We start from the raw sequence: 26,073 nt of genomic DNA, 5'->3' as shown, positions 1-26,073 counted from the left end.
GTGCAAACGGCGACTCCAGGCCGGGCGCCGTGGCTCACGCTTGTAACCCCAGCAATTCGGGAGGCCAAGGAGGGCAGATCACTTGAGGTCGGGAGTACCAGACCTGCCTGGCCAACATGGTGAAACCCCTTCTCAACGAAAAAAAAAAAAAAAAAAGAAAAAAGAAAAAAGAAAAAAAAATTAGCTGGGCTTGGTGGCGCCTGTAATTCCAGCTACTAGGGAGGCTGAGGCACGAGAATCGCTTGAGCCCGGGAGGCGGAGGTTGTCGTAGTGAGCCGAGATCGCGCCGCTGCACTCCAGCCTGGGCGACAGAGGGAAACTGTGTCTCAAAAAAAAAAAAAAAAAAGAAAGAAGAAGAAAGAAAAAAGAAAAGAGGCGACTGCAACCGAAGCCTGATTCTGAAGAGACACACGCACACGGAAACTTGGAGAGACGCAGGACAGGATCCCGGCGGCAGAAAGACGGAGAGAAACGGGATTCCGGGACGGGAAAGGCGCAGAGCAGGCGCGGGCGGCGGCGGCGGGGCAGGGCGGGCATCCCGGCAGAGGGCGCGCGGTCGCCCTGTCGCCCTCCGCCCCGCCGGGGTCACAGTGCCCCCTCCCCCGCGCCCTAGCCGCCCTGCCGGGCTATTTTTACGCGCGGACACCGGACACCGGACACCGGGCTGGGGCGGCGGCGGCGGCGGCCGAGGAGGCCAAGGCGGGGCCGCACCGGGGCCGGGCGTCGGGGCCACACGTCCGTTCGCGGGTCGCCGGGGCTGCGCGCGCCATGGAGCCGCGGTGCCCGCCGCCGTGCGGCTGCTGCGAGCGGCTGGTGCTCAACGTGGCGGGGCTGCGCTTCGAGACGCGGGCGCGCACGCTGGGCCGCTTCCCGGACACTCTGCTCGGGGACCCAGCGCGCCGCGGCCGCTTCTACGACGACGCGCGCCGCGAGTACTTCTTCGACCGGCACCGGCCCAGCTTCGACGCCGTGCTCTACTACTACCAGTCGGGCGGGCGGCTGCGGCGGCCGGCGCACGTGCCGCTCGACGTCTTCCTGGAGGAGGTGGCCTTCTACGGGCTGGGCGCGGCGGCCCTGGCGCGCCTGCGCGAGGACGAGGGCTGCCCGGTGCCGCCCGAGCGCCCCCTGCCCCGCCGCGCCTTCGCGCGCCAGCTGTGGCTGCTCTTCGAGTTTCCCGAGAGCTCTCAGGCCGCGCGCGTACTCGCCGTAGTCTCCGTGCTGGTCATCCTCGTCTCCATCGTTGTCTTCTGCCTCGAGACGCTGCCTGACTTCCGCGACGACCGCGACGGCACGGGGCTTGCTGCTCTAGCAGCAGCCGGCCCGGTGAGAGGCGGGGCGTGGGTGGAGATGGGCGGGGTTTGGGAGGAGATGGGCGGGGTCCAGAGGGGACCTGGCCAATCATAAGGCGGGGCCAGGGGCTACGAGGGGTGGGCCAGCCGAAGACAGGGTGGGAGGGAGGCGGGGCCTGAGGATCTGGGTCGGAGGACCTGCCCCATCAGAAGGTGGGGTTGAGGTCAGTGAGAAACCCGGCGTGCAGAGGGCAGGGCCCTTGATGCAAGGGGTAGGAGGACAGGAACCTTAAAAATCAGAGCTGAGGGGGCCAAGGAGAGCCTGAAAACTCCGGGGTCTGTGCGGCTGGGTGGTGGAAGCCAGGCCCTGAATAACGCCAGCTGAGGGTGCTGGAGCCCAAGGGGCGAGAGTAGGAGGAATCTATGGAAAGAAAGCCAGGCTGAGGGGCCAGAGGAGGGGCCTAGGGCTCGGCTTGCAGAGAAGGTCTTTTTTTTTTTTAATTTTCCTGTGAGACAGAGTCTTGCTCTGTCGCCCAGGCTGGAGTGCAATGGCGCTATCTCGGCTCACTGCAAGCTCCGCCTCCCGGGTTCAAGCGATTCTCCTGCCTCAGCCTCCCAAGTAGCTGGGATTACAGGTGCAGGCCACCACGCCTGGCTGATTTTTGTATTTTTAGTAGAGATGGGGTTTCACCATGTTGGCCAGGATGGTCTCTATTTCCTGACCTCGTGATCCGCCCTCCTTGGCTTCCCAAAGTGCTGGGATTACAGACGTGAGCCACCGCGCCCGGCCGCATTATAGTCTGGCCTGGGACTGGGGAGGGCAAGGAAAAGCTAGGCACAAAGTGGTGGGGCCAGGGCAGGGAACCCTCCCCATCTAGAAAATCAATACTGGAGGCGGAACTTTGGGAGAGAAGAGGTTGCACCCTACTCAAACATGAGTTCCCACGCATGAAGGGGCAGGGACCACCTCTCCAGCCACCCACCAGGTCAGGAAACCAGAAAGTCAGCGGCCCAGGGATGATCCCTGGGATCCTGGGAGGAAGTCTGGGATAACCAGGTCGCCGAGGGCCTTGGCGCAGCGGCTACTGACCAATGTGTAAAGAGGAGCTGAGTATTTAAATGATGATTAAGGCTGTCCCCGTGTCCTAGCCCCAGCCTGACCCTCCCTGAACACTTTCCTCCCTGCAGTTCCCCGCTCGGCTGAATGGCTCCAGCCAAATGCCTGGAAATCCACCCCGCCTGCCCTTCAATGACCCGTTCTTCGTGGTGGAGACGCTGTGTATTTGTTGGTTCTCCTTTGAGCTGCTGGTACGCCTCCTGGTCTGTCCAAGCAAGGCGATCTTCTTCAAGAACGTGATGAACCTCATCGATTTTGTGGCTATCCTTCCCTACTTTGTGGCGCTGGGCACCGAGCTGGCCCGGCAGCGAGGGGTGGGCCAGCAGGCCATGTCACTGGCCATCCTGAGAGTCATCCGATTGGTGCGTGTCTTCCGCATCTTCAAGCTGTCCCGGCACTCAAAGGGCCTGCAAATCTTGGGCCAGACGCTTCGGGCCTCCATGCGTGAGCTGGGCCTCCTCATCTTTTTCCTCTTCATCGGTGTGGTCCTCTTTTCCAGCGCCGTCTACTTTGCCGAAGTCGACCGGGTGGACTCCCACTTCACTAGCATCCCTGAGTCTTTCTGGTGGGCGGTAGTCACCATGACTACAGTTGGCTATGGAGACATGGCACCCGTCACTGTAGGTGGCAAGATAGTGGGCTCTCTGTGTGCCATTGCCGGCGTGCTGACCATTTCCCTGCCAGTGCCCGTCATTGTCTCCAATTTCAGCTACTTTTATCACCGGGAGACAGAGGGCGAAGAGGCTGGGATGTTCAGCCACGTGGACACGCAGCCTTGTGGCCCACTGGAGGGCAAGGCCAATGGGGGGCTGGTGGACAGGGAGGTACCTGAGCTACCACCTCCACTCTGGGCACCCCCAGGGAAACACCTGGTCACCGAAGTGTGAGGAACAGTTGAGGTCTGCAGGACCTCAAACCTCCCTAGAGGGAGGGAGGGAGGGCGGGCAGGGTGGAGGGCAAGGCTGGGGGGAGGGGATTGGGTTTAGGAAGAGCTAGGTTAAGTGGTAACGAGTGGGGAAACACTGAGTCTTGTTGGGTCTTGGGTTGTGTGGTTTGGTAGCTCCTGTGGGTACCTCCTGAAGCAGCAGCAAATGGCAATAGGTTGTGTTGTGTTAATGAAGACCCAATTGGTTCATATTACTCTGAGTTGTGCAAAGCTCATGGAGCCTTTTGGGGTAGTGTTGAGATAGGTTTGGTCGTATCATTTTGTGAGTTTCCTAGGTCAGTGTTGGGTTTGGTTGGGTTGTGAGTCTGGGAGAGTGTGGTCCAGCTGCATTGTGTAGGATTCTGTGGTTTGGTGGGCCCCCTAGGGCCATGTTGGGTCAAGTTAGGTGGCATTGTTGAGATGCCCCCATGGCATTGTTGAGATTGATTGTGTGTGGTGTTCAGTTTCGTTGAGACATGGTGGAAATTGTGTAGCTTTGTGATTCTTCTAGGGGCATGTTATTTTAGGTTCTGTGAACTTGTGAGTCACATAGAAATGTGAAGAGTCCAGTGGTAGAATTTGAGCTTTCTAGGTCACATTGGGTTAAGTATGTATGACCAAATGAATCTTGTAGGGTTCCGCTGGGCTGAACTGTGTAGAGGCGTGTGGCTGGACATTTATCATGGCCACAGCGAGTTGAGTTGTATTGAATTGTACAACCATATGAGCCTTGTAAGGCCAGTTCAGTTGGGTCATGCCACTGTTTGAGTCTCATAGGGCCATGTTGAGTTGAGTTCCATTGAGTTGTGTCACTATGTGAGTCCTACAGGAAGTTGGGTTGAGTTGGACTGTGTGAATGAGTTCCATAGGGCCACATCAGGCTGTTTTGCATTTAGTGGTAGCACCAGGACCCAAAGGAAATAGCAGTGGGGAAGCATCATGTATCAGGGAGCATGCAGTGGCGAGGGCTCTGGGAGACGTGCTGAGCTGGCTCCCCAGCTCACTGTAGGGAGCGGGACTGAATTCTGTATCCATGGGATTGGGTGTTCATCCAGAGGCGATTGGGGTAAACTAGGAAGAGGTGGATGCTCCTTCTGTTTACCCCACATCCACTTCATTGTGCCGTTCACTCCCATTCTCCCCTACAGTTTTGTGCTCAGACATGGAGGTCACAGCCACAAGGGAAGCGGGAGAGGGGGAGAAAACTGTACTCTGTCCAGACATGATAGAGGGACAGAGCCAAAAGGATGGGGAAAGAGATCCAGAAAAAGGAAGAGATGGAAACCCAGAGAGACAGAGACCCAAAGGGAGAGAAATAGAGACTCAGGGAGAGGGAGACAAAGACCTGGAGGGTGGGGTATGGCAGAGACACGGAAGAGGGGAAGAGAAATCCAGAGTGAGAAGGGGACAGAGACCAAGAGCAGGGGATAGAAGCCGGGCGAAGTGGCCCATGCCTGTAATCTCAGCACTCTGGGAGGCCAAGGAAGGGGGATTGATTGAGGCCAGGAGTTCAAGACCAGCCTGGGCAACATGGTGAGACCCCATCTCTCTACAAAAAATACAAAAATTAGCTGAGTGTGGTGGCACATGCCTGTGATCCCAGCTACTCAGGAAGCTGAGGCGGAAAGATCCCTTGACCCTGAGAGGTAGAGGCTGCATTGAGCCGTGATTGCACCACTGCACTCCAGCCTGGGCAACAGACGGAGCCCCCGTCTCAACAAACAAACAAAAAGAGCCTGGGGGACAGAGACCCAGAGGGCAGCGTCAGGCACCCAGAGTTGGAGACAGAACAACAGAGTCTCAGGGAAAGAGAACTACAATAGAAAAAGGCAGAAAAGGCCGGGCGTGGTGGCTATGCCTGTAACCCCACCACTTTGGGAGGCCGAGGCGGGCAAATCATGAGGTCAGGAGACCCAAACCACCCTGGCTAACACGGTGAAACCCCGTCTCTACTAAAAATACAAAAAAATTAGCCGGGTGCAGTGGCGGGCGCCTGTAGTCCCAGCTACTCGGGAGGCTGAGGCAGGAGAATGGCATGAACCTGGGAGGCGGAGCTTGCAGTGAGCCGAGATTGAGCCACTATACTCCAGCCTGGGCAGCAGAGCAAGACTCTGTCTCAAAAAAAAAAAAAAAAAGAAAAAAAAGAAAAAAGAAAAAGCCAGAAAAAGTTGGTGCCCCGAACCCAAGAGTGATGTACAGTCTATTCCATAGAATCACAGAACAATCCTGAACCAGGCCTGTCACCTACCCTCCCTGCAGCTCGGGAAGGCTGTCAGACAGGCTGGGGGCCTCACTCTGTTTTCCAGGGGAGAAACCTGAGTCTCAGAGCAGGTGAGTGGCTTCCCAAGGTCTCACAGCTTGTCCCCAGGGGCCAGGCAGGCTGTCTGTCTGCTTCACATGTCCCCATCAGCCTGCTGGGACACACGGGTCCTCCTGAGTCCCGTAGCCTCGTTTCTTACAGACAGGGAAACTGAGGCTCAGAGCAACGGGTGTTACCCAAGGTCACAAGGCCGAACATTTTCCGAAATCTTTCAGAACTCAAAGGGCATTTAGAGGAAGAAGGCTGAAATCACTAACACATATAGGGCTTCCTTTGGTATCAAAGTACTTTACTTGGATTAATTTATTAAAACCTATCCAGTGGTTTACAGACTGTTGTTGTTATTTTTAGCCAAACCCACCCCTTTTTTGGGTCAAATAAATCTTCCTTAGAGACACCAGTGGGAAGCATGGGAAGGGAACTGGTTGGAGGAGAACACGCCTCCTCTTGGCAACTCAAAATGCAGCTCAGGAATTCAGTGTGGAAACCCCTGGTTTCATCTGAGCACCTTTTCATACAGCTAAAGAGAAGGTACGGATGGTGGGAGGAGTTTGATAATGGTTGAAATTAATAGAAGCTTTAGGTAGTCACTTGTCTCTGAAATGGAGAGAAAGCCACATTTAGGGACAGAATGGAGACAGACCTCACAGTGACAAGAGACAGGTCGGACTCCAGCACAGAGACCTAAAGAGGAGACACAGACAGCAACTGAGGCTGGGAGGGAGGAGGGGCCTAGAGCAAAAGAGAGACATCCAAGGGCGAGGGGGAAGTGGGCAGATGGCTGGGACTGGGGACAGAGACCCCCACGAGGGGAAAGAGAAGCAGACAGTGACCCCAAGAGAGAGGATGCAAGAGGCTCAGAGAGAAGGAGACTGTGTCCCAGACAGGGTGGACAGATATCCAGAGAGAAGAAGACTGGGACCCAGAAAGAGGGGGACAGAGACCCAGAGAGAAGGGGGGACAGAGATCTTGGGGGGAACAGAGACCCAGAGAGAGGGGGGACAGAGACTCAGAGAGAGAGAGAGGGACAGAGACCCAGAGAGCGAAGGGGACAGAGACCCAGAGACAGAAGGGGAAAAAGACCCAGAGAGAGAGGGGGACAGAGACCCAGAGAGAGAGGGACAGACACCCAGAGAGAGAAGGACAGAGACCCAGAGAGAGAGGGACAGAGACCCAGAGACAAAGGGGGACAGAGACCCAGAAAGAGAGGGGGACAGAGACCCAGAGAGAAAGGGACAGAGACCCAGAGAAAGAGGGGGACAGAGACTCAGAGAGAGAGGGACAGACCCAGAGTTGGAGGGAGACAGAAATCCAGAGGGAGGGGGACAGTGACCCAGACAGGGAGAGGATAGAGACCTGGAGACAGGGGTACAGAGACTGTTTCCCAGTCACTCTGTTTGGAAACCTCATCCATACTATCCCCTCCAGGACTAGAAGCTAGAAGCTAGAGTCCTCCTGCCATGCGGCAGGATGTATTGGGTATTTAGGAACAGGGGAAGTGTGGAGACGCCGGAGAGGTGACCCAAACGCACACCCAAAGCCTGGGAAGTGGCCCTTCCCCCCCTCCAATAAATAACTGGAGCGGCCTTGTGTGTTGCCTTGGCTGGGATAGTGAGGAGCAGGAAACACCCTAACCGGGGACACCCTCCTGCCACCTTGCCATGCTATATTTAGGCTGGGGGGGTGTGGGATGACCCCCGAGGCAGGTGTCGGTTTTCCTTCTGAAAATAGCGCAGGCCGGGGGGAGCGGAGTCTCAGGGTGGAGGTGTGGTGGGGTGAGGAGCCCCACTGCCCTCATGACTGTCCTGAGACACTCCGGCTAGGGTCCCATCCCTGTCTTTCTCAGGGTCTCTCAGGGGCTCTGTCCCCTTCTCGGGGGGGGGGGGTCTGCCCTCACTCTCTCTGGGCCTCTGTCTTCTCTCTGGGCTCCTGCCCTCCCCCACTCTCTCTAGTCTCGGTCCCCCTCTTTCTTTTGTTCTCTCCCCACTTTTCCATGTCTTCTCCCTATCTCTGCCTTCATCTGTCACCGCGCACCATTTCTCAAAGTAGCTGATTGTTCTTAAGACGCATCTGTCTATCTCTGGGTCCTATGATACCTTGCACGTCTCTTATCTGAGCTCAGGACAAGACCCTCTCCCCGGTCTCCAGCCAGGAAATTCCAGGGGAGAGGAGTATGCGGGAGCCCCCACATCCACTGTCTCCCCGGGCCTGAAGTCTTATCACTGCCCAAGCCCAGCTGGTTAATGTCTGGCGTGGAGCTCCTGGGAAGTGGGGAGGAGAGCAGAGGGTGGGAATCTGCCCCGGGATTGACACGCAATTGGCAAAAGACGGCAAAGGAATCTCAGGCCCAGACTCCTGGGGCTAATGGAGGAGGAGGCTGGGGGCTGGACTCCTGAGTCTGAGACGGGGCGGGGTTGGGAGGTGGTGGGGGGAACTGTGGGCTTAGTACTCAGGCGCCTGGGGCTGGGGGGAGAAGTGGCTGGGGTCGCAAGTCCTGGGTCTGAGGGAGGAGGGGCTGGGGGCCTGGACTCTTGGGTCTGAGGGAGGAGGGGCTGGGGGTCTGGACTCCTGGGTCTGAGGGAGGAGGGGCTGGGGGTCTGGACTCCTGGGTCTAAGGGAGGAGGGGCTGGGGGCCTGGACTCCTGGGTCTGAGGGAGGAGGGGCTGGGGGCCTGGACTCCTGGGTCTGAGGGAGAAAGGGCTGGGAGCCTGGACTACTAGGTCTAAAGGAGGAGGCAGCTGGAAACTGGGACTCCCGTGACCAAGGCGGCCGGGTTGAACGAGCCAGGCCTGGCTTCCAAGGTCCCGGCACGCGTGTGCAAGGCAGGATCCCCCGGCCCCTCCTCTGCCGCCCGGCGCCGCCCCGCCCCCGCCCCCGACCCGGGCCCTGCGGAGCGTGAGCAGCTAGCAGCCGGCGGGCCAGCGAGCGTCCCTGCAGCCAGCGAGCAGGAGGAGGAGCTGCTGCCGGGCCGAGGGCAGCCGGGGGAGCCGAAGAGGGCGCCCCAGGTAAGAGCTCCACGCCTCCTCCCTCGGGATTCCGGCGTCCTGGTCGCCCTGCCCTCCGGTGGGGAGTGACGGGGGCGGGGCCGACCGGGGCGGGGCTTGGCGGAGGAAACTGAGGCAAGAGGGAAGTGTCCCAGATATGCAGCCGGTTTCCCCTGAGGGGTCTCGGAGTCCGGAACCCCCACCCCAAATCTGGAGGATGAGGAACCCGGAGTCTGCATTTCTTAGTACCCGAGAAGGAAGAGCCTGAATTCCAGAACTCCTGGGTCTGAGAGAGGAGGGCACTGGGGGCCTGGATTCCTGGGTCTGAGGGAGAAGGGCGCTGGGGGCAAGGACTCCTGTGTCTGAAGGAGGAGAGCGCTGGGGGCCTGGACTCATGGGTCTGAGGGAGAAGGGTGCTGGGGCCTGGGCCTGGACTCCTCCTGGGTCTGAGGGAGAAGGGTGCTGGGGGCCTGGACTTCTGGGTCTGAGAGAGGAGGGCGCTGGGGACCTGGACTCCTCCTGGGTCTGAGGGAGGAGGGCGCTGGGGATCTGAACTCCTGGGTCTGAAGGTGGAGGCCCTGGGGTCTGCACTACTCGGTCTGAGGGAGAAGGCGGTCCTGGTTGGGTCAGCCTGGGCTTCTTTCACTCTCCACCCTTCCCCTTTCCTGTACCGAGGAGCCAGGGCAGACAGCCACTCCAGGTATGTGCAGAAGTCTTGGGCGGGCCCTGGCCTGTCCTGTGAGGAGGGAACATTCCAAGAAGCAGCTTGGGGAACCAGGGCTTCTTGAATGTGGGCCCTCAGGGACCCGGGTGTCCAGGCCAGTTCCGCCCCATCTGGGAGATGAATGGGCCGAGGGGGATGTAATCTCTTCCATTCTCCTTCATCCACTGCCTCTCCCTTCCCCTCCTCCCCCTCCACTCCCTCCATCTGCCTCCCATCCCAGCCAGGAACCAGCACCTGCGTAGAAAAGGGGCCTCTGGAAAGGGGGCGGGGCCTTGACTCTTGGGTACCCTGCATTTGAAGAGGAACTCTGGGAAGGGGTTGTTCAGGGATTTGGCCCCTTCCCTACCTGCGTCTATAACCTGTCTATTCTTTTCTTCCCCTAGGTGGTTGCCCCCTCCCTCTCCTGAGATGTCAGGAAGGAGGGGGCCACCTGTGTCCTCCACAGGGGCCCCCCGAAGCCTGGGGACTCCCAGCCCCAGAGCTCCGAGGTGGAGGAGGTGCTGACAGGTCTGGTAACTACTGACTGTTTCCCAGTCTTCTCCACGCCACCCTTTCCCAGAACCACAGGCTTCCAGAACGTTGTAGAGAAACTGCAAAATTCACACCTCCACCAGCCTCTCCCAGAGCCGGGTCAATTTTACACACAGGGAAACTGAAGCCTGCCTCAGAGGGGCAGCGTTTTACCTCCTTAGTGGCAGTTTTGAGGTGAACTGGGGTCTCCCTAGGATTCCAGGTTGTGACCTTTCTCTAAATTGTGGAATGTGGCCAGGCGTGGTGGTTTGAGTCTGTAGTGCCAGCTACTCAGGAGGCTAAGGCAGGATAATCGCGTGAACTTGGGAGGCGGAGCTTGCAATGAGCCAAGATCGCACCACTGCACTCCAGCCTGGGCGACAGAGCGAGATTCCATCTAAAATAAAAAATAAAAAATTTGTTTGGGACCAGGCACGGTGGCTCATGCCTGTCATTCCAGCACTTTGGGAGGCCAGGACAGGACTATTGCTTGAGGTTGGGAGTTCAAGACCAGTCTGGCAAACATGGTGAAACCCCATCTCTAATAAAAATACACAAATTAGCTGGGCACAGTGGTAGGTGCTTGTAATCCCACCTACTCAGAAGGCTGAGGCAGGAGAATCACTTGAACCCAGGAGGCAGACATTGCAGTCAGCCAGGATTTTGCCACTGTACTCCAGCCTAGCCAACAGAGTGAGATTCTGTCTCAAAAAAAAAAAAAAAAAAATTGTTTGGAACATCCTCCAAGATGCAAGACTGTCGGTTCCTCAGAGTTGCACAGGAAAGATGGCAGAGTGCAATTGCCCAGAGGTGAAGTCCCATCTCTGCCATTTGCTGGCTGTGTGACCGGGCACAAATCATTAACTTCTCTGAGCCTGTATTTCAACATCTGTTACTATTAGGTAATAGTAGTTGAATTATTTTTATTTTTATTTTATTATTATTATTGTTTTTTAAGACGGAGTTTCGCTCTTGTTGCCCAGGCTGGAGTGCAATGGTGCAATCTCAGCTCACCACAACCTCCACCTCATGGGTTCAAGTGATTCTCCTGCCTCAGCCTCCCAAGTAACTGGGATTACAGACATGTGCCACCACACCCAGGTAATTCTGTATTTTTAGTAGAGAAGGGGTTTTACCATGTTGAACAGGCTGGTCTGGAACTCCTCACCTCAGGTGAGCCACCCACCTCAGCCTCCCAAAGTGCTGGGATTACAGGTGTGAGCCACCATGCCTGGCCTTATTTTTACCTTTGAGACAGAGTCTCACTCTTGTTGCCCAGGCGGCAGGGCAGTGGTGCGCTCTCTGCTAACTGCAACCTCGGCCTCCCGAATTCAAGTGATTCTCCTGCCTCAGCCTACCGAGTAGCTGGGATTACAGGCGTGCAGCACCATGCCCGGCTAATTTTGGTATTTTTAGTAGAGATGAGGTTTCACCATGTTGGCCAGGCTGGTCTCGAACTCCTGATCTCAAGTCATCCACCCGCCTCAGCCTCCCAAAGTGCTGGGATTAGAGGTGTGAGCCACAGTGCCTGGCCTGTAGTAGTGGAATATTTATTATTAATATACAAGTTGGGCATTATGCAAGCCCTAGATATAGGGTCCCCCAAACTTCTAGAACAAGGGCTTCCCCACAATCCTGGCAGGCAAGCCTCCCCTGGGGTTCCCAACTTCTGTCCCCGCTGAAGTTTTTACCCCCTTCTCTAATCCCAGCCTCCCTCTCTCTGTCTCCAGGTGCTCCGAGAGATGCTCCCTCTCCCCTCATGCTCCCTCCCCATCCTCCTCCTTTTCCTCCTCCCCAGTGTGCCAATTGAGTCCCAACCCCCACCCTCAACATTGCCCCCTTTTCTGGCCCCTGAGTGGGACCTTCTGTCCCCCCGAGTAGTCCTGTCTAGGGGTGCCCCTGCTGGGCCCCCTCTGCTCTTCCTGCTGGAGGCTGGGGCCTTTCGGGAGTCAGCAGGTGCCCCGGCCAACCGCAGCCGGCGTGGGGTGAGCGAAACTGCACCAGCGAGTCGTCGGGGTGAGCTGGCTGTGTGCGATGCAGTCAGTGGCTGGGTGACAGACCGCCGGACCGCTGTGGACTTGCGTGGGCGCGAGGTGGAGGTGTTGGGCGAGGTGCCTGCAGCTGGCGGCAGTCCCCTCCGCCAGTACTTCTTTGAAACCCGCTGCAAGGCTGATAATACTGAGGAAGGTGGCCCAGGGGCAGGTGGAGGGGGCTGCCGGGGAGTGGACAGGAGGCACTGGTTATCTGAGTGCAAGGCCAAGCAGTCCTATGTGCGGGCATTGACCGCTGATGCCCAGGGCCGTGTGGGTTGGCGATGGATTCGAATTGACACTGCCTGCGTCTGCACACTCCTCAGCCGGACTGGCCGGGCCTGAGACCCATGCCCAGGAAAATAACAGAGCTGGATGCTGAGAGACCTCAGGGATGGCCCAGCTGATCTAAGGACTCCAGTTTGGGAACTCATCAAATAATCACAAAATCACAATTCTCTGATTTGGAGCTCAATCTCTGCAGGATGGGTGAAACCACATGGGGTTTTGGAGGTTGAATAGGAGTTCTCCCGCAGCAACTTGAGGGTAATAATGATGATGATATAATAATAATAGCCACTATTTACTGAGTGTTTACTGTTTCTTATCCCTAATACATAACTCCTCAGATCAACTCTCAGGGATTTGATCATTGGTGGCCCTTGGTGTTAAGTTGCTGACTACTCAGTCTCAGAGGACACCACCTTGCTCATCCTGGGGAGTGGGAGGGGACATTTCACGATGTGGGTGGGGGAGGAGAGAAACTAGAACAGGCAAGCAGATGGCCAGGGGACCTTGAGAACGTGGCCCACAGAAGGCCTTTAAGTATCTGGGAGCTGGGGTTCAAATGGGAAATCTTACTTGGTAAGAAGGGGCAAAGGTTGACTTAGAATATTCTGTTTTGAGATAATGAGCTACCGATCACAGGGGAGTACAAGCAAGGTTGAATGAGAAGTGATCAGGAGGCTGGAGAGTTCAGCCCTCAGCGGGGAGCTAAAGTCAGATTTCTAGCCCTCTTCCCTTTCCCAACCTTTACTCTACATTGGGAAAGAAACAGACCTTAAAAATTTCCAGCTTGATGGCCAGGTGCGATGGCTCATGCCTGTAATCCCAGCACTTTGGGAGGCCGAGGTGGGTGAATCACCTGAGGTCAGGAGTTCGAGACCAGCCTGGCCAACATAGTGAAACCTGTCTCTACTAAAATTATAAAAAGAAATTAGCTGGGCGTGGTGGCGGATGCCTGTAATCCAAGCTACTCTGAAGGGTGAGGTAGGAGAATTGCTTGAACTCAGGAGGCAGAGGTTGCAGTGAGCCAAGACTGTGCCATTGCACTCCAGCCTTGGCAAAAAAAAGTGAAACTCCGTCTCAAAAAAAAAAAAAAATTTGTCCAGCTTGAGTGTGGCATGAGTTTCTGACTAACTCACCGGCCCCCTGGCTAGGATCCGGGGGTCACTCTCCATTGAGAGCCGTTGAGTAGGGCCAGCAAAATCCAACAGAAAGGCCCCAGAAGCCTGAATGGGGTTGGAGGGGTAAGTGGGATCCTGGGCCTGGCTGCACAAAGTAGCCTCAGTTTTCCTTGTCTGAAGAGTGGGCTGGTAGGATGAGATAATGGGGGTTGAGGAGTCAGAGGCCTTGACCAAAAGCTTTTTTTTTTTTTTTGAGATGGAGTCTTGCTCTGTCACCCAGGCTGGAGTGCAGTGGTGCGATCTGAGCTCACTGCAGCCTTCACCTCCTGGGTTGAAGTGATTCTTCTGCCTTAGTTGGGATTACAGGTGTGCGCCACCACGCCTGGCTACTTTTTGTATTTTTTGGTAGAGACAGGGTTTCGCCATGTTGGCCAGGCTGGTCTCAAACTCCTGACCTCAAGTGATCCGCATGTCTCGGCCTCCCAAAGTGCTGGGATTACGGGCATGAGCCACTGCGCCCGGTGATCAAAAGCTGTTTATAGTGAAGAAGTGACAAGGGAAGCCAGGGACAGACCACAGGCCTTCACAATAGCCCTTCACATGTTACCCATTGCCCCGCCAACTCTCTCTCTCTCTCTCTCTCCCTCAGGTCCAGCTTTGAGCAAAGGACATAGGCAACTTCTCCCCCCATCTATACAGACCAGGCCCCTGGGCAGGGTGGGGCGTGGCTGCCTCAGTTTCTACGGCTTCTTGTTTTCCATCTGCGATTTTGGTCGTTTTTGCCACCTTCATCTCTGTCTCTAACTTCCAGTGTCTCTCGCCTCTGGGTAGTACTAATAGCTCCCTTTCCATCGTGGTCTCTTTCTTCTTCCCTGTCTCTCCCCTTTCTTGTTGTATTTCTTCCTCACTCATCAAAGCCCATCTTTTTCGCTATGTCCCTGTGCACTTCTCTCTAGATCGCTTTCTCTTTCCCCACCCAGCATACCCAGGTGGAAGTTTTCAACCAAATCAAAGGCAGGCAGGACAGCTGACACCGCCGCTGACTCCTTCAGCACGTGCGGGAAGGGTTGGGGAGCCCCAGGGACGTCTGGAAATCGTTACCCCGAGGTGGGCAGGCCTGGCAGAGGGAGGAAGCACTGGGAGGTTCTGGACTCTGGAGCAAAGGGGGGTGTTTCTCATGGATGTCCTGAGGTGCTGAGTGCAGTGCAGGGGTCTCTGTCTGTATCTCTGACACCCCCAGGTCTCTGTCCTTCTTTCTGGGTCTCTGTCTCCCCCACCCCCTGGGTCTCTGAAATCCTGAACTTCTCCGTCCCCTTCTGCCCGCCTCTTTCTGACTCTCCATCCCCCACTCCGTGTTTCTCTGTGCCCCTCTTGGAGTCCCTGTCCCTCTGTCTCTGGGTCTCTTAATCACTCCATCCATCCAGGTGCCTGCAGGCCTTTCATTGGCTGGATTGGGGTAGGCGGGTTCTGTCACCTGGGGCAACAGCAACAAACCAGCTCCTGCTCGGCTACAGAGAGGGGGTGGAACCATGGCCAGTGGCACCCTGGCTCTGCGCTGTGGCCCCCCGTGGTCTTCCATCTCTGCAACGGAGATGCCTGAATCCTGGCCCAACTGGCATTTCACCAGCAGCTACGTTACCCATGGCATTATCCCACCCGTACCCTTCACCCCGCCCACGGTGCTGGTGGGCAGACCCTAGGCTGAAGCCCTGCCGGGCTTGGGGACCCAGAAAGATGGGGGCTGAGAAAAGGGGATTGGGAGCTTGGACTCCTCTCTGAAGGAGGAGGGTCCTGGAGTCCTGGGTCTGAGAGAGGAGGGGCCAGGGAAGCTGAATGCCAGGGACTGCAGAGGAAAGGGCTGGGGGCCGACTGGAAGACGTCAGAGTTTGGGGTGGGGGGTGATAGGGACTCCTGAGTCTTTCTAGCTGATGTGCGGCGCCTTCTCTCCAGTCCACGGTCGCGGACCCTCTACCTCCGACTGCAAAGCAGGATTCTCGCATCTGGGCTTTCGACGAGGTCCTCAGCAGATGGGAGACAACCTCTGGCTCGGCCTACGTGCCCAAGACCCATGGCTGGCCCTGCGCCCAGCCCAGAGCCCCAGAGCCTGCAGACCCCACGCGGACTGTGGGGATCAAGGATTCAGGAGAAAAGGTAAGATTTGGGGAGTGCCGGAGTCTGCAGGGGACAGGGCGGGGGACTGCATTTGAGTCCCCTGCTCCTTCACATGAGTCTCTGCGTCGCCTTTCCGCAGCTCAGACACCGCGGCTGGTGCCTCCCACTGACCACAAAGTACCAGAGCAGCGAGCCGAGGGCGCAGTACACTTGCTCTCCAGGCCCGGACGCGCGCGCCCCCAAATACATCGGGCCCCAGCCCCTCACAACTCTCAACCCACCACCGCGGGGGGCCTTCCCAGGTGGCTGGGTGGAAGCCAGCGCTGGCGAGATGGGGCGGAGCTCCGGGAGCCTGGGGCGGGGCCAGAAGTAATCACAGCTTTGGGGCGTGGCTAAAGGGTCTGGGGAGGGATCTGGAGGTTAGAGGAGCCGGGGGAGGGGCTGGGCATCCAGGCCAGGCCAGAAGAACCAGGGGCTGGAAACTCGCCTTCAGGGCTCCTAAGCTGCTGCGGAGCTAGACGGCTGGCTGTGGGTGGGGACGAGACTAGAATATTCTGAGACGTGGTCTGGTGGGAGTTAGGAGAGGTAACGTGGAGTTGTTGCCCAAGATGCAGCTCAGCTCCAGTGGCCACACCAAGAAGGCTTGAGACCGCGGGCGGAACCAGGGGGGGTTTTGTGGTGACTGGGGGCCTGGATTTGAGTTCCTTGACCAGCAGGAGGGCTTGGATTTAGGGAGGTGAGGCTGGGAAGGGTTCCCGTATGAGGAAGGAAGCTGAAGTTCCCTGGCGTGGGTGGCAGGAAGGGCTCTGACTCTGGGGCGGGGTGCGAGGGCCGTGGCCGTCATGGCTGTCGGGGCCGAAGGAGAGGGATTCTGAACTCGGGACCCAGGGCTTGGGATGGGGTATGAAATCTAGGTCTTGGGTATGCCTCCTCCCCCAATCTTGATCAGGCTCTAATCTCCTGCACGCAGAACCCCGCGCTGTCTGGCCGGCCTTTCACAGTATCCGACCGGGGCGTCCTGGACCGCCGCCAGCTCTATCTAACCACCTCGGCGCGGGACTTTCGGTTCTATCCCAAGTAAGCCGGGCTCTCGCTGGGCACCGCCTCCTGCACAGCCCCCGCCTTGGCCGGTGCACGCCGAGCCCCTGGGCTGGCTCCCATTCCCTGACCGGTGGTCTCAGTCTCGACTCCTATAGCAGCAACAACCACAGTTCAGGCCCCAGCCCCTCCCTCTTTTAGCACCCAGGAGTCCTTAGTGTCACCTCTCAGGAACCGCGGTAGGGACAGGAAGCCTGCACAGCGGCTCGAGGGGATTCTGGATCTGAGGGCAGGGCCTCCTTCGGTACTGGAGACCCCAGATACTCCTTCCCAAGGAAGCGAAAGCCCCCTTTTACTTCCCTAGGATGCGAAAGCTCAGTTTCCAGGACGTTAAGTACTTCGAGGACCCAGGAACGCAGGCTACGCGTGCCCGGTCGCGTCCCTCCTAAGGGGTCCTCTCCTGGAAATGCAGGAGTTTGAATGTGCAGACTCCTTAGATCCCGAGGTCTGAACCTCGTCCCCAAGGATCCAGCTGTATCCTCACCACCCTGCCCTGCTGCCACAGGACGGAGCTGTCCGGATACCCCCGCAAGGACTACCTGACATACTGGAGTTTCGAAGAGAGGCCCCAACTCTGGAGTCACGACTCGCAGCGGCAGCCCTGTCTCTGCTCCTCCCGGCCGCCTCCAGCGCCGCACGGCGGGGCCCTGTCTCTGGCTCAGGAATCCTACAGCCCCTCGCTGCACCCGCTCCGACGGCTCGACCGCTTCCGCCCGCTGGAGGCGACCTGGCGTGGCCCCCACTGGAAGCCCCTGCCGGGCATCCACAGCCTCCCGAAAGCCTACAGCACCGAGAACTCCCGCTCAGGCAGCTGGAAGCCGGCGCTAGTGGGAGCCTGCCCGGCCAGCCCCACCCCAGACACGCTCCCTGGCCTGGGGGCGGAGCGGAGCTCTGGACCTCCGCTCACTACCCAGTGTCCGGACCTAGGCGGGCTCGCACTCATTAAGTCTATCCGCAGTGTGGGGACAGGACTAGCCCAGACACGCCCACCCAGCTGCGGCAGGATCGCGGGGAAGGGACTAAGTCCAGATAATGTCCCCGGAGGCTGTGGACCCGCGGGCAGGACACACCTCCTGCGGGCCTATTCAATAATCAGTCAAATCACCTGAAGCACACGCATTTCCGGGGACCGCTCCGGGTATCCTGGCTTGAGGGTAGAGTGGGCGAAGGTTCCTAAGGGAGAGGTGTGGCTCGGGCTGAATCCCTCGTTGGGGGGCATCTGGGTCAAGTGGCTTCCCTGGCAGCACAGTCACGGGGAGACCCTCTCTCACTGGGCAGAAGCTAAGTCCAAAGCAGCGCCCCTCCTGGGAGGTTAGACTGTGGCGCAGGAAAGCTTCAAATAGAGGAGGGTTGAGGCTTCAGTCCAGCACCTTTCTCGGGTCAGGGCCTCCTCCTGGCTCCCAAGACCCCACCATAGGCAGAGGCAGGCCTTCCTACACCCTACTCCCTGTGCCTCCAGCCTCGACTAGTCCCTAGCACTCGACGACTGAGTCTCTGAGGTCACTTCACCGTGGTCTCTGTCTCATCCTTGGCGCCCGACCACTGAGGGGAGAGGGCTGGGGCGCTCTGCTGAGGCACTCCTGCACCTCCCTGTCCTTGTCTACCTCTCGTCCCCCGAGGGGTTAGTGTCGAGTTCACCCCAGCATCCTATCACCTCCTGGTGGCCTTGCCGCCCCCACAACCCCGAGGTATAAAGCCAGGTACACGAGGCAGGGGACGCACCAAGGATGGAGATGCTCCAGGTAAGACTGCAGGGCCCCTGGGCACCTTCCACCTCCCTCCAGGCCATCACTGGCATGAGAAGCGGCAGACCCGTGTGAGCGGTGGAAGGAGGCCTCTTTCTGGAGGGGCATGACCCCCAGTAAGCTTCAGGTGGGGCAGTTCCTGAGGGTGGGGATCTGAAATGTTGGGGTATCTCGGGTCCTCTGGGCTGTGGGGTGAGCTCTGAAAGGCAGGTGTCCGGGTGGTGGTTCCTGAATAGGAGATGCCGGGAAGGGTCTCTGGGTGTCTGTGGGTGGTGTACCCCGGGGGATGGGAAGGGCAGGGCTCAGGGCTGTGGTCTCAGACCCGGGTGAAGCAGTGTCCTTGTCCCAGGGGCTGCTGCTGTTGATGCTGCTGAGCATGGGCAGGACATGGGCATCCAAGGAGCCGCTTCGGCCACGGTGCCGCCCCATCAATGCCACCCTGGCTGTGGAGAAGGAGGGCTGCCCCGTGTGCGTCACCGTCAACACCACCATCTGTGCCGGTTACTGCCCCACCATGGTGAGCTGCCCGGGGCCGGGGCAGGTGCTGCCACCTCAGGGCCAGACCCACAGAGGCAGTGGGGGAGGAAGGGTGGTCTGCCTCTCTGGTCAGGGGCTGGGAAATGGGGTGTGGGAGGGCAGGAACAGAGGGCTTCCTGGACTCCTGAGTCTGAGAGCTGTGGGGGCAGCTGGGGAGCTCAGCTGAGGCGCTAGCCCCAGGCACATGCTCATTCCCCCACTCAAACGGCTTCCAGACGCGCGTGCTGCAGTCGGTCCTGCCGCCCCTGCCTCAGGTGGTGTGCAACTACCGCGATGTGCGCTTCGAATACATCCGGCTCCCTGGCTGCCCGCGAGGCGTGAACCCCGTGGTCTCCTACGCCGTGGCTCTCAGCTGTCAATGTGCACTCTGCCGCCGCAGCACCACTGACTGCGGGGGTCCCAAGGACCACCCCTTGACCTGTGATGACCCCCGCTTCCAGGACCCCTCTTCCTCAAAGGCCCCTCCCCCCAGCCTTCCAAGTCCATCCCGACTCCCGGAGCCCTCAGACACCCCGTTCCTCCCACAATAAAGGCTTCTCAATCCACACTCTGGAGGTGTCTTTCTGTGGGCTCAGGGCAACCACACACACACAGGGTGGGTCCAGTTTCCAAATCATTTCATACAGAGTCACGGTATCAGAACTCTGGTAGAAAACAGGGTGGACGGCTGGGCGCGGTGGCTCACACTTGTAATCCCACCACTTTGGGAGGCCGAGGCGGGCGGATCATCAGGTCAGGAGATCGAGACCATTCTGGCTAACACGGTGAAACCTCATCTCTACTAAAAATACGAAAACTTACCCCGGCTTGGTGGCAGGCGCTTGTAGTCCAGGCTACTTGGGAGGCTGAGGCAGGAGAATGGAGTGAACCTGGGAGGGGGAGCTTGCAGTGAGCCGAGATCGCGCCACTGAACTCCAGCCTGCATGACTGGCGAGACTCCATCTCAAAAAAAAAAAAAAAAAAAAAAAAAAGGAAAGAAAGAAAAAGAAAACAGAGTGGAGATGGGGGATGACCTCCAGCTCAGGAGGTGTCCGGGGTCTCGCCTTCTGTGCGGAGAAGGAAGGCCACATGATCGGTGTGGCCCAGGGGGCAGGGCCTCAGCCTTCTAAGGCGAGCTCCCTCTTCCTCCCTCTGAGGTTGGCACTGGCAGTGCAGGTGGGGGCTTCGGGACCTGAATGGGATGAATGGGCCGAGGGGGATGTCATCTCTTCCAGCCTCCTTCATCCACTGCCTCTCCCTTCCCCTCCTCCCCCTCCCCTCCCTCCATCTGCCTCCCATCCCAGCCAGGAGCCAGCACCTGCTTAGAAAAGGGGCCTCTGGAAAGGGGGCGGGGCCTTGACTCTTGGGTACCCTGCACTTGAAGAGGAACTCTGGGAAGGGGTTGTTCAGGGATTTGGCCCCTTCCCCACCTGGCTGTATAACCTTCCTGTTCTTTTCTTCCCCTAGCCGGTTGCCCCTCCCTCTCCTGAGATGTCAGGAAAGAGGGGGCCACCTGCATCCTCCACAGCAGCCCCCGAAGCCTGGGGTTCCCAGCCCCAGAGCTCGGAGGTGGAGGAGGTGCTACAGCTCTGGTGACCACTGGTTGTTTCCCAGTCTTCTCCACGCCACCCTTTCCCAGAACCACAGGCTTCCAGAATGTTGTAGGGAAACTGCAAAATCCACACCTCCAGCAGCCTCTCCCAGCGCCAGGTCAATTTCACACACAGGGAAACCGAAGCCTGCCTCAGAGGGGCAGGGTTTTACCTCCTTAGTGGCAGTTTTGAGGTGAATCGGGGTCTCCCTAGGATTCCAGGTTGTGGACTTTCTCTAAATTGTGGAAAGTGGCCAGGTGTGGTGGCTTGAGTCTGTAGTCCCAGCTACTCAGGAGGCACAGCAGGAGGATTGCTTGAGCCCCGGAGTTCAAGTGCAGTGGGGAAACATAGGGAGACCTCGTCTTAAAACAATTTGTTTGGGGCCAGGTGTGGTGTCTCACGCCTATAATCCCAGCACTCTTGGAGGCCAGGCCAGGAGTATCACTGGAGGTTGGGAGTTTGAGACCAGTCTGGCCAATGTCGTGAAACCACATCTCTACTAAAAATACAAAAATTAGCTGGGCACGGGGGCAGGCGCTTGTAATTCCTGTTACTCAGAAGGCTGAGGCAGGAGAGTCACCTGAACCCAGGAGGCAGGCATTACAGTGAGCCAGGATTGTGCCACTGTACTCCAGCCTGGCCAGACAGAGTGAGACTCTGTCTCAAAAAAAAAAAAAAAAAATAGGGCCGGGTGCAGTGGCTCATGCCTGGAATCCCAGCACTTTGGGAGACCAAGGTGGGAAGATCACGAGATCAGGAGATCAAGACCATCCTGGCTAACACGGGGAAACCCCGTCTCTACTAAAAAATACAACAAATTAGCCAGGCGTGGTGGTGGGCGCTTGTAGTCCCAGCTACTCGGGAGGTTGAGTCAGGAGAATGGCTAGAACCTGCGAGGCAGCGCTTGCAGTGAGCCAAGAACGAGCCACTGCAGTCCAGCCTGGGCGACAGAGAGAGACTCCACCTCCAAAAAAAAAAAGAAATTGATTGGAACATCCTCCAGGATGCAAGACTTTCGGTTCCTCAGAGTTCTACAGGAAGGATGGCAGAGTGCGGATGCCCAGAGGTGAAGTCCCATCTCTGCCATTTGTTGGCTGTGTGTGTGACCGGGCACAAATCATTAATTTCTCTGAGCCTGTATTTTACCATCTCTTGCTACTGCGTAATAGTCGTTGACTATTTTCTTTTTTTATTTTTATTTCATCTTATTATGGTTTTTTTTGAGACGGAGTCTCGCCCTGTCACCAAGGCTGGAGTGCAGTGGCGCGATCTCGCCTCACTATACCTATGCTTCCCGGGTTCAAGCAATTCTGCTGCCTCAGCCTCCCGAGTAGCTGGGACTACAGGCGCGCACCACCACACCCAGCTAATTTTTGTAATTTTTTTAGTAGACACAGGGTTTCACCATGTTGGCCAGGCTGGTCTCAAAGTCCTGACCTCAGGTGATGCACCCGCCTCGGCCTCCCAAAGTGCTGGGATTGCAAGCATGAGCCACTGCGCCTGGCTGAACATTTTTTATTTTTATTTTATTATTATTATTATTATTATTTTTTGAGGTGGAGCTTTGTTTTTATTGCCCAAGCTGAAGTGCAATGGTGCGATCTTGGCTGACGGCAATCTCCGCCTCCTGGAATCAAGCGATTCTCCTGCCTCAGCCTCCCAAGTACTTGGGATTCTAGGCATGCACCACCACGCCCGAGGATATTTTGTATTTTTAGTAGAGATGGGGTTTCTCCATGTTGGTCAGGCTGGTCTGGAACTCCTCACCTCATCTGATCCACCCACTGCAGCCTCCAACAATGCTGGGATTACAAGTCTGAGCCGCCATGCCTGGCCTTATTTTTTATTTTATTTTTTTGTGAGACAGAGTCTCACTGTGTTGTCCAGACGGAAGTGCAGTGGCACGATCTTGGCTCACTGCAATCTCAGACTCCCGGGTTCAAGCAATTCTCCTGCCTCAGCCTCCCGAGTAGCTGAGATCACAGGCGTGCAGCATCATCCCTGGCTAATTTTGGTATTATCAGTAGAGATGTGGTTTCACAGTGTTGGCCAGGCTGCTCTCGAACTCCTGACCTCAAGTTATCCACCCGCCTCAGCCTCCCAAAGTGCTAGGATTACAGGTGTGAGCCACAATGCCTGACCTGTAGTTGTTGAATATTTATTATTAATCTACAAGTTGGGCGTTATGCAAGTCCTATATATGGAGTCCCCCAAACTTCCAGAGCAAGGGCTTCCCCATAATCCTGGCAGGCAAGCCTCCCCTGGGGTTCCAAACTTCTGTCCCCACTGAAGTGTTTATCCTCTTCTCTAATCCCAGCCTCCTTTTCCCTGTCTCCATGTGCTCTGAGAGATGCTCCGGCTCCCACAGGCTCCCTCTGCATCCCCCTCATTTTCTTCCTCCCCAGTGTGTCAATGGAGTCCTAACCCCACCCTTGACATTGTGCCCTTTTCCTACTCCAAAGTGGGACCTTCTTTCCCCCGAGTGGTCCTGTCTAGGGGTGCCGCTGCCGGGCCCCCTCTGGTCTTCCTGCTGGAGACTGGGGCCTTTCGGGAGTCAGCAGGCGCCCGGGCCAACCGCAGCCAGCCTGGGGTGAGCGAAACTTCACCGGGGAGTCATCGGGGTGAGCTGGCTATGTGCGATGCAGTCAGTGGCTGAGTGACAGACCCCCGGACTGCTGTGGACTTGGGTGTGCTCAAGGTGGAGGTGTTGGGAGAGGTGCCTGCAGCTGGCGGCAGTTCCCTCCGCCAGCACTTCTTTGTCACCCACTTTGAGGCCGATGACTCTGAGGAAGGTGGCCCGGGGGTAGGTGGAGGGGGCTGCCACCAGGCTGTGGACCGGGGGCACTGGGTGTCTGAGTGCAAGGCCAAGCAGTCTTATGTGCGGGCATTGATCGCTGATTCCCAGGGCCCTGTGGACTGGCGATGGATTCAAATTGGTACTGCCAGTGTCTGCACACTCCTCAGCCGGACTGGCCGGGCCTGAGACTTATACTCAGGAACTGGTCAGGCAGAAAAAGAACAGAGCGGCATGCTGAGAGACCTCAGGATTGGCCCAGCTGCTCTATGGACCCCAATTGGGGAACTCATCAAATCATCACAAAATCACAACTCTCTGAATTTGAGCTCAATCTCTGCAGGATGGGTGCAACCACATGGGGTTTAGAAGGTTGAATAGGACTTCTCCCGGGGGAACTTGAGGGTAATCATGATGATGATGATGATGATAATAGCCATTATTTACTGAGTGTTTACTCTTTCTTAGCCCTAATACATAACTCCTTGGATCAACTCTCATGGATTTGATCATTGGTGACCTTTGGTGTTAAGTTGCTGACTGCTCAGTCACAGAGGACACCACCTTGCTCATCCTGGGGAGTGGGAGGGCACATTTCATGATATGGATGGGGGATGAGAGAAACTGGAACATGCAAGCAGATGGCCAGGGGACCTTGAGAACATGGTCTACAGCAAGCCTTTAAGTATCTGGGAGCTGGGGTTCAAATGAGAAATCTTACTTGGTGAGAGCGGGCAGGGGTTGGCTTAGAATATTCTGTTTTGAGACAATGAGCTACCGATCACAGGTGGAGTACAAGCAAGGTTGAATGAGAAGTGATCAGGATGCTGGAGAGTTCAGCCCGCTGGAGAGTTCAGCCCTGGGCGGGGAGCTCAAGTCAGGTTTCTAGCCCTCTTCCCTGTGCCAGCCTATACCCTACACTGGGAAATAAACAGACCTTAAAATTGTCCAGCTTGATGGCATCGCGGGGAAGGGACTAAGTCCAGATAATGTCCTCCGAGGCTGTGAACCCGAGGGCAGGACACACCCCCTGTGGGCCTATTCAATAATCAGTTAAATCACCTGAAGCACACGCATTTCCGGGGACCGCTCCAGGCATCCTGGCTTGAGGGTAGAGTGGGCGGAGGTCCCAAAGGGAGAGGTGTGGCTCAGGCTGAATCCCTCGATGGGGGCACCTGGTTCAAGTGGCTTCCCTGGCAGCACAGTCACAGGGAGACCCTCTCTCATTGGGCAGGAGCTAAGTCCGAAGCCGCGCCCCTCCTGGGAGGTTGGACTGTGGCGCAGGAAAGCCTCAAGTAGAGGAGGGTTGAGGCTCAGAGAAGTGAGTCTCTGAGGTCACTTCACCGTGGTCTCTGTCTCACCCTTGGCGCTGAACCACTGAGGGGAGAGGGCTGGGGCGCTCTGCTGAGGCACTCCTGCACCTCCCTGGCCTTGTCTACCTCTTGCCCCCCGAGGGGTTAGTGTCGAGGTCATCCCAGCATCCTATCACCTCCTGGTTCACGAGGCAGGGGACGCACCAAGGATGGAGATGCTCCAGGTAAGACTGCAGGGCCCCTGGGCACCTTCCACCTCCCTCCAGGCCATCACTGGCATGAGAAGGGGCAGACCCGTGTGAGCGGTGGAAGGAGGTCTCTTTCTGGAGGGGCATGACCCCCAGTAAGCTTCAGGTGGGGCAGTTCCTGAGGGTGGGGATCTGAAATGTTGGGGTATCTCGGGTCCTCTGGGCTGTGGGGGGGGCTCTGAAAGTCAGGTGTCCGGGTGGTGGTTCCTGAATAGGAGATGCCGGGAAGGGTCTCTGGGTGTCTGTGGGTTGTGTACCCCGGGGGATGGGAAGGCCAGGGCTCAGGGCTGCGGTCTCAGACCCGGGTGAAGCAGTGTCCTTGTCCCAGGGGCTGCTGCTGTTGATGCTGCTGAGCATGGGCGGGACATGGGCATCCAAGGAGCCACTTCGGCCACGGTGCCGCCCCATCAATGCCACCCTGGCTGTCGAGAAGGAGGGCTGCCCCGTGTGCGTCACCGTCAACACCACCATCTGTGCCGGCTACTGCCCCACCATGGTGAGCTGCCCGGGGCCGGGGCAGGTGCTGCTACCTCAGGGCCAGACCCACAGAGGCAGTGGGGGAGGAAGGGTGGTCTGCCTCTCTGGTCAGGGGCTGGGAAATGGGGTGTGGGAGGGCAGGAACAGAGGGCTTCCTGGACTCCTGAGTCTGAGAGCTGTGGGGGCAGCTGGGGAGCTCAGCTGAGGCGCTAGCTCCAGGCACATGCTCATTCCCCCACTCAAACGGCTTCCAGACGCGCGTGCTGCAGTCGGTCCTGCCGCCCCTGCCTCAGGTGGTGTGCAACTACCGCGATGTGCGCTTCGAATACATCCGGCTCCCTGGCTGCCCGCGAGGCGTGAACCCCGTGGTCTCCTACGCCGTGGCTCTCAGCTGTCAATGTGCACTCTGCCGCCGCAGCACCACTGACTGCGGGGGTCCCAAGGACCACCCCTTGACCTGTGATGACCCCCGCTTCCAGGACCCCTCTTCCTCAAAGGCCCCTCCCCCCAGCCTTCCAAGTCCATCCCGACTCCCGGAGCCCTCAGGCACCCCGTTCCTCCCACAATAAAGGCTTCTCAATCCACACTCTGGAGGTGTCTTTCTGTGGGCTCAGGGCAACCACACACACACAGGGTGGGTCCAGCTTCCAAATCATTTCATACAGAGTCACATTATCAGAACTCTGGTAGAAAACAGGGTGGACCGCTGGGCGCGGTGGCTCACACTTGTAATCCCACCACTTTGGGAGGCTGAGGCGGGCGGATCATCAGGTCAGGAGATCGAGACCATTCTGGCTAACACGGTGAAACCTCATCTCTACTAAAAATACGAAAACTTACCCTGGCTTGGTGGCAGGCGCTTGTAGTCCAGGC

The 26,073-nt window shown here is 57.5% G+C and overlaps 5 protein-coding genes and 1 pseudogene across 9 annotated transcripts; all 6 read left to right on the top strand.

The window, feature by feature from the left end:
- The first annotated feature begins 654 nt into the window (after positions 1 to 654).
- Positions 655 to 5,979, top strand: KCNA7 (potassium voltage-gated channel subfamily A member 7). The gene is made up of 2 exons (XM_054464344.2): positions 655 to 1,323; positions 2,478 to 5,979. Exons 1-2 carry the CDS (start codon positions 769 to 771, stop codon positions 3,291 to 3,293), a joined length of 1,371 nt encoding a protein of 456 aa, XP_054320319.1. The 5' UTR covers positions 655 to 768; the 3' UTR covers positions 3,294 to 5,979.
- A 3,245-nt stretch (positions 5,980 to 9,224) lies between these two features.
- NTF4 (neurotrophin 4) lies at positions 9,225 to 14,273 on the top strand. Its single transcript, XM_054464335.2, has 3 exons — positions 9,225 to 9,866; positions 11,600 to 12,445; positions 13,955 to 14,273. Exon 2 carries the CDS (start codon positions 11,612 to 11,614, stop codon positions 12,242 to 12,244), a length of 633 nt encoding a protein of 210 aa, XP_054320310.1. The 5' UTR covers positions 9,225 to 9,866; positions 11,600 to 11,611; the 3' UTR covers positions 12,245 to 12,445; positions 13,955 to 14,273.
- A 158-nt stretch (positions 14,274 to 14,431) lies between these two features.
- On the top strand, positions 14,432 to 18,339 carry LOC129020246 (stabilizer of axonemal microtubules 3-like). Its single transcript, XM_054464343.2, is given in 6 exon segments — positions 14,432 to 14,990; positions 15,256 to 15,456; positions 15,557 to 15,676; positions 15,678 to 15,719; positions 16,367 to 16,494; positions 17,021 to 18,339. Coding segments are annotated over 6 exon segments (1,251 nt in total). The 5' UTR covers positions 14,432 to 14,834; the 3' UTR covers positions 17,625 to 18,339.
- On the top strand, positions 17,457 to 19,344 carry LOC129020245 (choriogonadotropin subunit beta 3). Of its 4 annotated transcripts, none has more exons than XM_054464340.2 (3): positions 17,457 to 18,257; positions 18,610 to 18,777; positions 19,013 to 19,344. In XM_054464340.2, the coding sequence occupies exons 1-3, from the start codon at positions 18,243 to 18,245 to the stop codon at positions 19,325 to 19,327; spliced, it is 498 nt and encodes a 165-aa protein (XP_054320315.2). In that variant the 5' UTR covers positions 17,457 to 18,242; the 3' UTR covers positions 19,328 to 19,344. The 4 variants fall into 4 exon arrangements, with proteins under 4 accessions (XP_054320315.2, XP_054320317.2, XP_054320316.2 ...); XM_054464342.2 differs by having other exon boundaries at positions 17,598 to 17,653; XM_054464341.2 differs by having other exon boundaries at positions 17,641 to 18,376.
- Positions 19,345 to 19,805: 461 nt separating this feature from the next.
- Positions 19,806 to 23,351, top strand: LOC129021086 (neurotrophin-4-like; annotated as a pseudogene).
- A 1,333-nt stretch (positions 23,352 to 24,684) lies between these two features.
- LOC129020243 (choriogonadotropin subunit beta 3) lies at positions 24,685 to 25,777 on the top strand. Of its 2 annotated transcripts, XM_054464331.2 has the most exons (3): positions 24,685 to 24,699; positions 25,052 to 25,219; positions 25,455 to 25,777. In XM_054464331.2, exons 1-3 carry the CDS (start codon positions 24,685 to 24,687, stop codon positions 25,767 to 25,769), a joined length of 498 nt encoding a protein of 165 aa, XP_054320306.1. In that variant the 3' UTR covers positions 25,770 to 25,777. The 2 variants fall into 2 exon arrangements, with proteins under 2 accessions (XP_054320306.1, XP_054320305.1); XM_054464330.2 differs by lacking the exon at positions 24,685 to 24,699 and having other exon boundaries at positions 24,972 to 25,219.
- Positions 25,778 to 26,073: the final 296 nt, after the last annotated feature.

The sequence above is a fragment of the Pongo pygmaeus genome, chromosome 20 (genome assembly GCF_028885625.2).
Source record: "Pongo pygmaeus isolate AG05252 chromosome 20, NHGRI_mPonPyg2-v2.0_pri, whole genome shotgun sequence".
NCBI lineage: Eukaryota > Metazoa > Chordata > Mammalia > Primates > Hominidae > Pongo > Pongo pygmaeus.
Note: the sequence above shows the minus strand (reverse complement) of the source record. Positions and strands in the feature narration are given on the sequence as shown.

What these genes read in the sequence shown, in the direction of transcription:
- KCNA7 (XM_054464344.2), top strand. Translation starts at nt 769, where the DNA reads ATGGAGCCGCGGTGCCCGCCGCCGTGCGGCTGCTGCGAGCGGCTGGTG. An exon ending in CTCTAGCAGCAGCCGGCCCG is followed by an intron (nt 1,324 to 2,477) that starts GTGAGAGGCGGG and finishes TCCTCCCTGCAG; the next exon opens with TTCCCCGCTCGGCTGAATGG.
- NTF4 (XM_054464335.2), top strand. Translation starts at nt 11,612, where the DNA reads ATGCTCCCTCTCCCCTCATGCTCCCTCCCCATCCTCCTCCTTTTCCTC.
- LOC129020245 (XM_054464339.2), top strand. Translation starts at nt 18,547, where the DNA reads ATGGGAAGGGCAGGGCTCAGGGCTGTGGTCTCAGACCCGGGTGAAGCA. An exon ending in CCGGTTACTGCCCCACCATG is followed by an intron (nt 18,778 to 19,012) that starts GTGAGCTGCCCG and finishes AACGGCTTCCAG; the next exon opens with ACGCGCGTGCTGCAGTCGGT.
- LOC129020243 (XM_054464330.2), top strand. Translation starts at nt 24,989, where the DNA reads ATGGGAAGGCCAGGGCTCAGGGCTGCGGTCTCAGACCCGGGTGAAGCA. An exon ending in CCGGCTACTGCCCCACCATG is followed by an intron (nt 25,220 to 25,454) that starts GTGAGCTGCCCG and finishes AACGGCTTCCAG; the next exon opens with ACGCGCGTGCTGCAGTCGGT.